Here is a 12985-nt window from a genome sequence, read left to right on the forward strand (position 1 = left end):
CAGATTAAAACAGCTAGCAGTGGTAAATCAATACATGCACGTCTGCAGACCTGCCATGAGTTTGGCTTATAAATACATATTAGCATTCATCTGGTTTAATTTCTCATTTTCCCAAATGATTGTCTTGATTAGTGATCATTTCTCAGAATGAAAAAAAGGATAAGAGAAATTGGTAGACTGTAGAAATAATATTCCAGACTTGTAATTTGAACGTGTATGGAACTTTATTATTTTGCTTGCAAATGAATTATGATTTTCAAATAACCTCCGTATCTTTCATGGCTATGTGAAACTGCTCTCATTTTTTTAATATTCTTTCTAGGAGCCACCCAACTATGATAAATTTTTTTTAAAGAATATTGCTTCAGTTTTTGCTTTCAGTTGTGTATGAAATGCAGATTTTTTTTTTATCAGTGCTGTACTCTTAAGGTATAGTTTGTGTCCATTCTGTAGTGTTAGGTTAAGAGAACAACAAGGTGAGACCGTTTGCTTTCTTAAAATAACATGCCTTTGTTCTTCCATCTTGTAGCTGTAGGAAACTTTAACTCCCTCCCGTATACCTGAATAACCTTGTTAGTAGATGCACAGGCAAATTCCTGCAGAGAATGTAGATTGTCCTATGTTTTTTTGATTAAGAGATAGTAGTACTAAAAAGTAGGTTACCCAATAATATCCAGATATCTTTTGAATTAATTATCTCTTTTTGTAAAATCAGAATTCTTCATAGTTTGCTCTGCTAAATGGGATGCTGAATGATACAGAGTAGAAAGTGCAGCCTGCTTTGTGAGGCAGGAATGGAGAGGCAGACGTCTTGATTTTTTTTCTCCCTAATGTTATAGCACTGATAATTTCTTGTATGAATGTCTGAATGTATGTTAGTTGACTTGTGATAATTTATGATAATTCTGAGATTTATTGTTTCTGGCTGTCTGAATAACTGCACAAATCATTTTCATATGATAGATCTTCAGTTCTGTGTCTTATGGTAGAACTTCCTAGAATGCTTTTATTAGAAGAGTACATCATGTAAATTACAATATGCTATATTGGAAGTAGAATAGTAGCAAATCAGTTTCTTAACCCTTCAATCTAATCTATGCACATCGCTTCATATTCTGTCCAACCCTAAAATATATTTCTCAAAGAACAATGCCACATAATTTATAAGAAAAGAGCAGAGGGGCCTTTCACTAATGTTGGTTATCAAACTCAGTAGAAAGCTGGCAGGAAACACTGCTAATGTCAACCAGCATTTGTGTCCCTGCAAACAGATGTTTGAAAAGGTAATGTAACTCTGTGTAGTTCACACCTTTTAAAGTCCTTTGCATGTGAGTTTTCAAATGTATAAATAGAAAAATCTCCTGAAAGTGAAGGCAAAAATAAGTTATGAAGTGTTTACTTAGTTCTCCTGAACTGTTGATTTCATAAACTATAAAGATGATGTTAAATATAAACAATTTCCTTTTCTGCAAGAGCAGACACTTTGGTCATTGCATTACCGTAATTTTTATTTTCATTCAGTTCAGGAGAAAGCAAACTATGGTTACTTAGACAATACTCGCACTTCAAAGTGTGTCAAAGAGGAAAATCCGTTTGTGTTTCTGCTAGGTCATTTATCCTGCTTAACCTATAAACTGTAAAGTAACAAGGCTGCTGAACTGATAGACAGCCGAGCAGATGGTTAGAGATTACACTAAATCACCCCAGCTTGTCAGAAGTCAGGTTGGGTTACTGCAGGGGCAGTGGCTGCAGGAGACACTGAGCGGGATCATTTTTCTCAGTTTATTGCTTGAATTTCCATTTTTCTTCACAGCATGAGACATCTTACGTCTTTACAGTTAAAACATATGTAATCAACAAATTTAGGACCAGCATGTTAGTATCCTGGCTTTTATAAGAATCATTTGGATCATCAGAATCTTTAGGTCTGTGACACAGGAAGGCTGGCCTCCTGTGCTGTGTGAGAGGTTGGCTCTGCCACTTCTGCTGCTGCTGGTTTCTCCTTGTTCAATATCTAGAGCTGTTGCTTTGGTCTCTCCCTGCCGTCAGGTTGATTATTCTCTTGCTAGCATATGAAAGATTAAATGGAAATTAAATTCCATATATTTAGTAGCAAAAATGTTGCAGCTGAGCAAGGATAGGCCAAGATTCAGGGCTTTGAAAAAAATCTCACCCTGAAGAGTAGGTGATTATCAAGCATAGTTCTGCCAGATACCTGTATTCATATCCTCAGTGGAGTGACCAAGGCAACAGATGCTGAGAAACTTGTCAGAGGCCAGAACAGAAGTTATAGGTTCATCCTTCAGAATTTAACATTTTTTTTCTTTTAAATTAACAAAAAAAGCCCCAGAACAAACCCTAATGTAAAGATTTAATACTTAGTTTATTAAATCTCTCTTTTTTTTTTTTTATTCTACTGCTGTTTTATTTATCTGAAAGTAGCATCAGTTGAATTCTTCTCGATTCCTGACAGGGAAGACTATGAGAGCCTTCCTGCCAACTCCAAAAGCTCTTTGGGAGGAGGCTTCATGGGTTTTTATTTTGTTTATTTTTTTCTTCCTCTGTGATTTTGTCATCACAGTACTGAAGAATAACTTTTTTCCACATTTTGCAACATTGTTAAACTTTTAAAGTAAAAATAAATAAGCATGACATTATTTGTTGATTTAAGATTGGTGGAGTATACACCTCTGTAGGGAATTGTTGGAAATCTGTTGGTTTAGTACACACTAGAAAGCCACATTAGGAATGCTGTTTGAGCATCAACTGTAATATGTCTTAAACATTTTAAATACCTAAAGGTATTAAAAAAAACAATTTTCCTCTGTGGTGCTAAGTGAAAGGCCATTGTACAGCAAGTTGTGCTTTTAAGATAATCAATTTGTTGTGCAAAAGGAGCATACTAATTGAAAAACCTTTGCAAAATGTCATAAAAATAGCTGAGGATGCTAACAAGACTTTTTCCTCTTGACTTTCAGTCAACTTCTAAGGAATGGGTATAGATTATTAGCATCTCTACAAAGCAAGAGGAAGCAAGCATTTCCTGATTCTAAACACATTTCTTCTCTATCCTCACAGCTCTTCAGCTAAACCTCGAAATAGCTACGCTTAAGAAAAACAAAATAGGTAGCTGAAAAATAATCATCTCCAAAATCATCTTCCTGTGTGTAACTTTGCTATTATTTCAAGTTTAAAATTGCTGGGTTTTTTTAGTTATGGAGTACTTACATTTGTGTAGAGCTTGTACACTATAAACCAAATAAGTATTAATGAAATAGTGCTTTTTATCATTAAAATTAATACTGTCCAAGAAGATGAGAAGGCATTTGTACACACTACAGCAAGTTGTGTATGTCCATTATGCTGAGCATCTGCTCTTCTATGGATGGATAACTGTAAGAGCTAATCTGATTTTGCATCTGGTTTTGCTACTTTTCATTACTTATTGGTGAAATCTGGAATTGTAACCTAAGCCTGAAGAGAAGATTGTACATACCACAGTAAAACTAGTTTGTACTAGTATTGATAATCATCAGTAATGATGATGATGATACATGCTTTTATCCACCGATTCTTATTGAAAACATAAATATACAACACTTAAATGAAGAATTAAAGGTAGAGAGGTTATGAAGAAAGTTTTCTTGATCTTGTGAAGAATTTACAGCAGCATGTAAGGCTATCGAATTGACGGTAAATTCAAAGATCTGTGGGATTGGGGTGGTGTTTTTGTGGGGAGGAGGGAGTTGTGTTTGTGTGGTCTTTTGTGTTTTGGTGGGTGGGTTTGTTTTTTGTGTTGTTTTTTTGTGTGTGTGTGTGTTTAGGGTTTTTTTTAGTACACAGATCCTAACTCATCAAAAATAGTCTTTACGTTAATGGACGAACAGTAATTTTAGTCATTTCCTAAAGACAATCAAAACAGGAGTTGGCTTCCATACTAATAAATTCTGACTTATTTGGAAATTTTGTCTCCCAAGTAAAATAATAAAAAATGACCAGGAGAACTACATGGATATCTGGATATTTTGAAAATACCATCTTTCTCTCTGAAGTACCAGAGAGTCAGAGAGGCTATTAATAAGAAAGAAAAGAAGTAGTTTTGTGTCAAAACCACAGGTCTCTTTGACAGAGAGTCATCATCACTGTAACTTACATTTAGGTTCATAAGGAAGTCCTGCTTTGCATGTAGTAGAAAATATGATCCAGTGCCTGAACCAGGACACATCTGGCTGAGCTGGTTAACCCAGTGCTTCAATATTTGAAGCGAGTACAGGAGATTTTGTGGGACAAAGCAAATTAGAAAAGTTTATAACAATTTAAAAACACAAATTGTACGAAGCTGGATTATGCATACCTGTTAACTGTGCAAATAAAACCAAGAAAAACATAACTGCAACTTTTAATGTAATGTTTAATTATGTGCTAAAAATAATTGGTCCAGCTTTTGGTGGTAGGTACTCTTTATGTTCTGGTAGCAGATCTTTAGGTTTGTGATGGTCATAAAGCAACTGCATGATTCCAAAGAGTTTCTCAAAGAACAGTGTGTCTTCCAACAACAGAAAACAAAATACGGACAAAATGTTCTCAGCGATGTCTCCTTCTACACTAGGGCATAGATGTGGTGAAGAAGAATTTAAAAATGGAAACCATATGGTTTGATTCTGTTCTCCAAACTCAGTATTCTGCTGGACTGAATGAATTTATTTATCAAGTTTTTGTAAAAGAACATTAACCTGTAATTAAATAGCAGGATTTGAATAGGCTATCACAAGGACTACCAATATTGTATTGACAATTATCTTCTGAAATTGCCCTTATTGGGAAATAAAAAATTTGAGATATGGAAAAACAAAAACTCCCTGTGTTTATCTACACTTAAAAGGGAACAAGGGCTTAAGGTTCAGTGCACCACTTTCCAAAGCTGCAGGAAAGAGGGAGAGGTGTGTGAGCCAGATAAAACTTTTTTTACTGCTCAGGGGTGGGTTTTGGATCCAGCAGAAAAGATTGCTGTGGCTAATTGTGTTCCCTTGGCTGCGCTGTTGGCTGAGAAGCGCCCTGAACACTCTGGAAGAGCAGTGAGGTTTGGGAGCCAGCTGTACCAAGTCAGCTCTTGCTGACAGCTCCCTTGACTCTTTGCCTCAGTTGCAGGGAATTTTCTTTGCTGCTTTTGCACCAGGTGATGTAGAGGATCTGAGAAGTGCAGCACAGGCGCGGGCATCCCATGGACTGCTCGGGAACCTCCAGTGCAGGTCTCACTTGAGATGGATGGGTTGGACTTCCACATAGCCTACAAGTGACAGAGACTGTGGTGGGGGCTTGGCTATTAAGACCAGTAATTTCATGTAAGTGTTTTGACTGTCTTAAATGTTGCACATCACTGATTTGCGGAAGTCAATGTTTGTTGTGTTTGTTACATGCACTTATTTAGGGTCATATTAAAGGATAATATTATTCCCTTTCAAGCAGGAATTTACTCCATTTAGAGCCCATGCACGTTGCCCACTGACCATGTTGGGCATTGAAGAAGAACATGTCTGAATAAGAAAGTGGGTGTGTTTTTTGTTTGTGTGGGGTTTTTGTTTTGGTTTTTGTTCTTTTAAGCTGGTATAGAGATTAAGCATCTCCACCTGCATTTTTTGGGGGGGGGTTGCAATTAATATACAGGAATTGCTTTGGAAGTATTTGCTTTATCTGTTTTCTTCTAGTTATCTACCCTAGTCTAAAGCAAGGTTTATTTTGATGTGAATCCATTCAGCAACTGCAGTGTATTTTAGGATTAACTGATCTGCTCACCACATGGTCCTTCTTGCGAGATCTGACTGTTTGTTGTGCTCTCTCTCAAATTTGGTCACCTGGTGAGAATAATGGCTTCTTACTGAAATGTTTGTGTTCAGCCAGGTTCTCTTTCCTTTCACAATTCCACCTGAGGTACTCAGAGCCACTTAAATGTGATGAAATCCATGCCTGGTTTTACCACATGATTCAGGCTCTTAGAAATAAAGAACATTCCATGAAGGGCAGTGATAAAATGCTAAGATGTAAAAATTAAACTAGAATAAACATAGAAGATATGTGGCATTGTTTCTGCATAGCAGAGGAGTTCTGACAGCACTACAGTAATGCAAGGAATAGCAGCAGGATCTCTAGGAATGGTCCTTTTACAGCTGAACTGGACTTGAGCAAAGAGAGAACACTGCTCATCTTCAACATAAAGTTCTAGACAGTTGAGAATGCAGCAGCTCTAAAAGGGAAGGACTTCCCATGGCAGCAGGGATCCTTCTGGCATATTAGTGTCTGGGTCAGTGTCAGGTGGTAGAGAAACTCTTCACAGCACAAACTGGAAGACAGTTTGAAAGCACTGCAAAAGGAAGCACTGTGAGCTTGGTGGTATGAGGTATATTACGTTAAGCTATTGTGCACAAAGATTTGAACAATTCATTCCAGACAACCCCTATCAAGCCTCTCACTGCCTGTTCTTATTGTACCTCCCCTAATGCACACACAGATAAGTTCTTTCAACACTCAAAACAGCACTTGTCGCAGAGATTTTAAGCTATTTCATTCTCCATTCTTTGATATGCTCATGATGGCATCTTATCGCTCTCACGTTTGCAAGTATGTTTGTTATACTAGCGGATGTACAAAGGGAGAAAAATAAACGCTGGTTCGGTTTGATCCATGTACTTAGTTTTCTAGAGACCCTTTTCTTTCATCATCACAGAGGTCACCAAAATTAAGCTTCAGAGATGTTTTAAATGTCAAAAAGTGTTCCTAGCTATTTGTAATAAATCTGTCAATGTGATTATTTGTACTGGGTTTGACCATATTGCTGAACAATGTGATTTTTAAAAAGTGTATGTTCATGCTGTGCTTCAAGCCTTCCACTTCAAAAGTATCTAATTAGACAAAGGTATGGTGCTGTGTTTTGACATTCGTGTTGCCTGGCAGTAGATCTTGGGGCAGCTGAGATGGTGGGGTAACCCTTTAGTTTCTGCATAAAGAGTATGTAGTGGGCAGCTGTAAGCATTACCCTATTAAGCAGCAATCTTCCTCATTTGGCTTTTGAACAAGTTTCTTTTTTATCTCTTATCCTAATATACATTTGCATTGGTGTTCTATACTATAATGATAGCTTGTACACTGGTACACAGACTGTTACTGAACATACTCCTTTTAATCCCATAACCAAAGCACGCTGGCAATTATTTACCTGTCTCTTACCCAATCCCTCTCTTCCTTAATACATTCGTTGACTTTGGTATAAGTGCTGTATAGAAAAGAGATGCAAAGCTGAAAACATCTTTCCAGCTCCAAAGACAATTCAGACTTAAAAAAGAATGTGTTAGTAGCACTCAAAAAAAAAAAAACAACAAACCTCCAAAAAAACCAAACAAAACCACAACACAATCAAAAACCAAAAAAACCCAAACCAAACAAAAATCCCACAAATAAAAAAAACCCCTCTTTAGTGCTGCTGAACATTCATTTGATGTTATTTTGGGGAGAAAAAATAACCTACTTGCTAAGGAATACCCAGTTGCTTGTCACAAGCCGGATTAGCAGTTATTTCTCAAGATTAGCACTGTTAATTTAAAAGAAAGTGTATTTTTTAAAGTTGCTTTAGAGGAGGGGGAATGAGCACTTACTAGTCATTGTAGAAGTGATGCTACCAACCCTGAGAGATGTTCTCTGCCTTAGGTAGCAAGTCTTGAGAAGTGTGCAGGAAGGTGTTGGAGCAGAAGAGCCTCAGCAGGGTGCCTAAGACAGCTTGATGTGTGTGAGCTTTGGGAGGAATTATGATCTCCAGGCAAGACCTAACATCATAGACAACTTTGGAATATACACTTTCTCTTGCTTGCTACATTCTTTTTTGTAAGCGGGAGTACATATTAGTTTGCACCGTAAGTTTGGTGTGTTTTATAGCTCATTGATGTCTGGTGGGTATCAATTGCAGTTGCAACTAACGAATGCACGAGCCCATGTTAACAGCATGTGCTGGTTTGACTGAAAATGAGTTAATTTTATTCATGCAGCTAGAAACCTTTCTTTTTCATAGCTAGCATGGTCATTATTTGGACTTAGTTTGAGAACAAGAGATAACACCACGGGACAGAGTTAATATTTTTAATTGCTCTGGTCTGAGAGCCAAGGACACTCTGAGCGTTCTGCCCACAGGTGTGAGGCATTGAGGAAGGGGGACATGGATGGGGCAGAGCTTGACTGACATTCAGACTGATCAATAAGAGTGTTCCATCCCATTAGTGTTATGCTTCATATTTAAGGAGAGTTGGGATCTTCTGCTATCTCTCTCGTTCTCTCTGGCTTCTTGGCTTTCTTCGCTCTTTTTGTCAGAGTCGGGGCAGTTCTGATCAGGACTTCCGTTGGTTTAGCTTTTTGCCATCCTGCTGTTTTGCAAAAAACTCTGGGCCTTTCTGCTTTTCCTCTTTTCTCTCACTGGGATTGACTGTTGTGACCAGGTGCTGTTTCCTGGGACTGGCTGCTCCGTGTGGATGGAGTTTGTGAGGAATTGCATTGAGTATCTTTTATTTTATGTTCTATTTCTGTTATATATATATATTTACTAGTAGTGTATTAGTATTTTGTTGTTTTATTAAACTGTGTCTCAATCTAAGTTTCTTCCTCCCTTTTCTATTCTCTCCCTTACTTGGCGGTGTGGAGGAGGGTGAGTGAGTGACTATTGTGGTTGTGTTGCTAGCTTGGGTTAAACCACGACAAAGCAGTTTTAGGACTGCAGAATTCAGGAGGAAGGAAGTAGATTTTGTGACAGTCATCATTTGAAGGAAGCACTTATGAGGAACTGCAAGGAGTAATTTCCTCTGATATCAGACCACAGGGTGGGAGCAAGGACGGGATGTATCCCTCTGCCCGGGCTGCAGTGGGGTAAACTGCATTTCTGTGCTTCATGGCGTGAGTGGAGAGCTATAGCACTTGGGAGGGGTGTTCACAGGGAAAACTGTAGGAGAAATCCTGGCGATAGCTGCTATTGTTATACTGGTTCTCTGAATCGTTCCCAGGCTCACACTGATGAAACTTCTTGGCAGTCTTCCAAGGCAGCTGGTTCTTTGCAGGAGCTGTGCTACCTAGGACAGTGGACTCAATCACTAGTGCTCTGGCACGTTGGAAGACAGTCCATGAAGTGGTTGTAAGGAACTGACATGCAGACATATGTTTATGGGCTGGCGTGTGTCAGCATCTGTGGGGCGGCTCAGTCCACAGCCAGCCCCTGACCCTCCTCCATGACCAGACTGGCTGAGAGCTGCAGTTACTGTGTTCACACAGACACCCAGTGCTGTAGTTTCTCACTTTCTACACTTCCAAGAACTGAAACAGTAGCAGGGATGAGATAGTATTTCAGGTATTTTTTTTCCCACAAAAGGTTGTGTAGCTCTTCACTTTAAGAAGCTTAGAGAAGCTGGTAGGGTATGGAGAATTCTGACTGTCAAATATAATGCTGCATGCAAGTGGCTCGGGAGACAGGAATTTAGTGGATCTTGAATGGCAGTGTCCCTGATTTGCTTGCCTTTCTTGTTTGTAACATATACATTTACTCTGCACTCTGAAAAATGCTGGAGAAAGTTTCAGAAGTTTTGACTCAGGAGGTATAGAGCTTTCTAAATGGAATGACATATCTGGAAAATAAGTGGTACTAATAAGGAAGTACCTGCTTCAACTTTTAGGCACAATTTGTGTTGCTTATTACAGCTTCTAGCAGAATGTGTTTAGGCATGCACTGATTTTCATTGATACATGTACATTCTCAGGCTATAGATGGATAGTTCTATTTTGTATCAGTGTAGGTGCTCACCATTTCAGATACAATAAGGAAGCTAACACCTACTGTCACAGGTTTACCCCTTTGCAACTATTTGAAGCTATACAGTAACTCATTGAATAAACAGCAGGTGCTTGCAGCTGGTCACAAAGAGTGATAACTACACTGAAACATGTAATTTAATGTTCTGTAGGGGGAAAGTACTTTGTAAATAGGTTTCGTCGTTTAATAACTGTCACTTTGCAAGTGAAGAGTTATTTGAGTAATCTTAATTAACTAAGCTTAACTTTATTTATTAGACTTCTCATATATTTTGAAGAACTTTTAAGACTAATATAGCCACTTCAGAAATGGAGTTAGTTATCTTTTGAAATAATATTATTTTGAAATGGTACTCTGTTGAAGTTATATTTAGCTGTTGAACTGGCAAAGCTTCTTTTTTCCTCAAATTCCACTTTCTTATTCTAATAACATTTATCATAATTTTCAGTTCATTTTGTGTTCTTGTACACTGATAACGAACCTCTTAGCACACAGTGCTTAGGTATACCTGTTAATGTAATAAGTTAGATTATCGTGTGAAAACAATCTCGTGTTGTATGGTTTTTCTGTTGTATACTTGCACACTGTATCAGCTGCGGCTCACAAGGAAACAGAGGAGGTTGTGCTAAGGAATTTGGGAAACCTGTGCTCCTTTTTTCATTCCACTGCTGATTCAGGCCGAGGGAGTTGCTTTTTTAAATGGAAACTGGGATTTGACTTACAAGGAAAATTTCAAGTTTTCACCAGCAGTGACAAATTCTACTCTAGATTTGTTCAAAAAAGTAATACTGATAAACTTTGCAGAGCACTTCAGAAACAGCAATCGTTCTTGTAGCTGGGATTACTGTCCCCCAGTTTCCCAAGCTTAATTGGCCTTGCATCTCTGGATGCTCACCTGTGAACTGTGTGGCAGATTGGCACCTGGACTGCCCGGTTACTGAGAAGCTGAGGAACAGGCAATGAATCTGGTTTTGTTTGTTTGTTTTGTTTAGTTTTGTTTTAAAAAAGTTGAAACTTTCCTGAGAAATGTTTTTGTTTTGGTTGAAATTGTTTACATTTCAACTTCCTGTTTAGAAATACAGAAAATTGTTTACCACCTTTGCTGATCAGCTTTTGTAAATATTACTTGCACTTGTCACGTTCCAGAAGAGCATTTCTGATCTTTTTCAGTGAGGAGGGGAGAAGAGAGATCTAAGTTTTCACTTCCCCCCTCCTATACCACATTAGCTAGCAAGGCTAACACTGACAACGCAGTTTCTCTGCTTTGTTTGGTATATATACTGAAAAACTCCGAGCTTATGTCTAAAACGTGGTTTCTTACATGTACCAGGATATTAACTGTGTTGTATTCCTTTTGGTAAAGCACTTTTTCTCTGGCTTGTTTTGTGATTATGCTGTGGCACTGAGAACACTGAATGGAACAAGTTCATGCTTGAAATTGATGGTCTTTTTGTCACTTCTATCTACATGAATTTTCATTATACAATTATACAGTCTGTATTATTCCATTTTGTTAAAAGTGAAGGGTAATAGGATATAGAATAATGTGAATTTGGTATCTGTTGTACATAGGATGTTTTTTCTCATTTTTCTTACATATGTATAATACATTTTAGGTATGGGAAAATTGTATCCACAAAGGCTATTTTGGATAAGACAACAAACAAATGCAAAGGTATGTATGTTAGCCTTTATATTACATTAACCTGCAAGTCCCAGTTGATTCTCTAAAATACACTAATGTTGAATTTTATGTACATTCAAGTGTTTTATTTGGTTTGGTTTGGTTTTTCCCATTCTTATTCCTAACCTAGTCTTATTCTTGCCCACGGCCAGTGTATTCAATACGTTTGCTTCCAGCAGAGCTGGCAGACAGCCTGTGTCAGTGATGCAGCCACGCTGGAGCGGAGCTGATACGCACAGTGCTGGCTGGCAGTTCGCCTCTGTTTTAGAAACAAAAATGGAGTTAAAAGCAGCTTTTCCCCTTTTGCCTGGAGAAACTAGGGAAGTGTACAGAAGACCATTCAACTCTACTAAGCATCTGAAAAAATTATATGTTGTGGAAATCAGCTCCATTGATTAGAGTAGTTTAAAGCAGCACTTAATTACATGTTCCAGTACTCTAATTGTGTTTTGTTATATGCAATTGAATGTATTGGGAGCAAAGAGAAGGTTCATTTTCACCCAGGTAATTGCAACTGGAAAAAAATACTAGAAGTCCTCTAGATAAGCTGGATGCATCAGTTCACTGATTTTCATCACTCTGTGCAATTAGAGTGAGCTCATACCCAGCAACATGCAGGGTGAGAGAAGCTGTGGTAGTAGGCACTGAAATATCAGATTTCAGACTTTCTTTTTTACAATTAAGAGGATAATTTCTAAGCAAAGCGAAGAATTAAGTCAGCTGATTTAGCAGTGTTAATAAGCACAAAGCTCATGAATGAGCGTAAAGCTGATAGGCAGAGGCAGGAGAGGAGAGTTCCTCGTTAATCAAGATGCAGTTTTTATGCAGAAGTTGGAAGCAGTGCAGGGGCAGCTTCTTGACTCCCCATCTTAAGCAATTAAAGGGGTGTGGACAGTTTGGAAACAGAAATTTCTAGTTTGTTTTTTTTTTTTTTCCCCCAGCTTTTGTATACAGATGACATCTGTGTGTATTGTGACTAGGAAGGATCATACGCCCTTTTCAATTATTTTAATTCACTAATACATTTGTGATAGCACTTAACTGATTTATTCTGTCCATTCTCCCAGTTCCTGAAGATTTCAGTAGCTCTGTCAGTGATACAGAAATTCTCACATTAATCTTGTAAAATATTTAAGCTGACTTTTCCAATATTGATTTTAAATCTTGTTGGTGAAAAGCAGTAGCTAACTGTCTGTTGTAACAATATACAGCAAGTTAAGGCTGCAGGGAAGCTCACTGCATGTCGTTGAAATTACAGTAGCAACATAAGTAGGCAGAATGAAGATATCTAACTGGAATTGAACCAAAATATTGACAGCTCTTCCCAGATTTAAACTAACTGGAGCAACAAATAATTGACTTTGTGTGTATTATCTAGAAGATGGCAAAGCCGGCTTTGGTGTTGTGCTTGGTGTCAGTGTGTAACTTGGTCTGTATTGCACCCTGCAGTGTGGTGGTGGCGATAA

General features: G+C 38.0%; 1 protein-coding gene across 2 annotated transcripts in view; it reads left to right on the plus strand.

Moving 5' to 3' along the window:
- RBMS1 (RNA binding motif single stranded interacting protein 1) overlaps window positions 1-12985 on the plus strand; it is a 96884-nt gene that overhangs the window by 44753 nt on the left and 39146 nt on the right. For both annotated transcript variants that reach the window (XM_080346747.1, XM_080346746.1), the window contains exon 3: window positions 11452-11510. In XM_080346747.1, the coding sequence (XP_080202873.1) occupies window positions 11452-11510 (59 nt within the window). The remainder of the gene's footprint in view (window positions 1-11451; window positions 11511-12985) is intronic.

Source organism: Nesoenas mayeri, assembly GCF_963082525.1.
Source record: "Nesoenas mayeri genome assembly, chromosome: 6".
Classification (NCBI taxonomy): Eukaryota; Metazoa; Chordata; class Aves; order Columbiformes; family Columbidae; genus Nesoenas; species Nesoenas mayeri.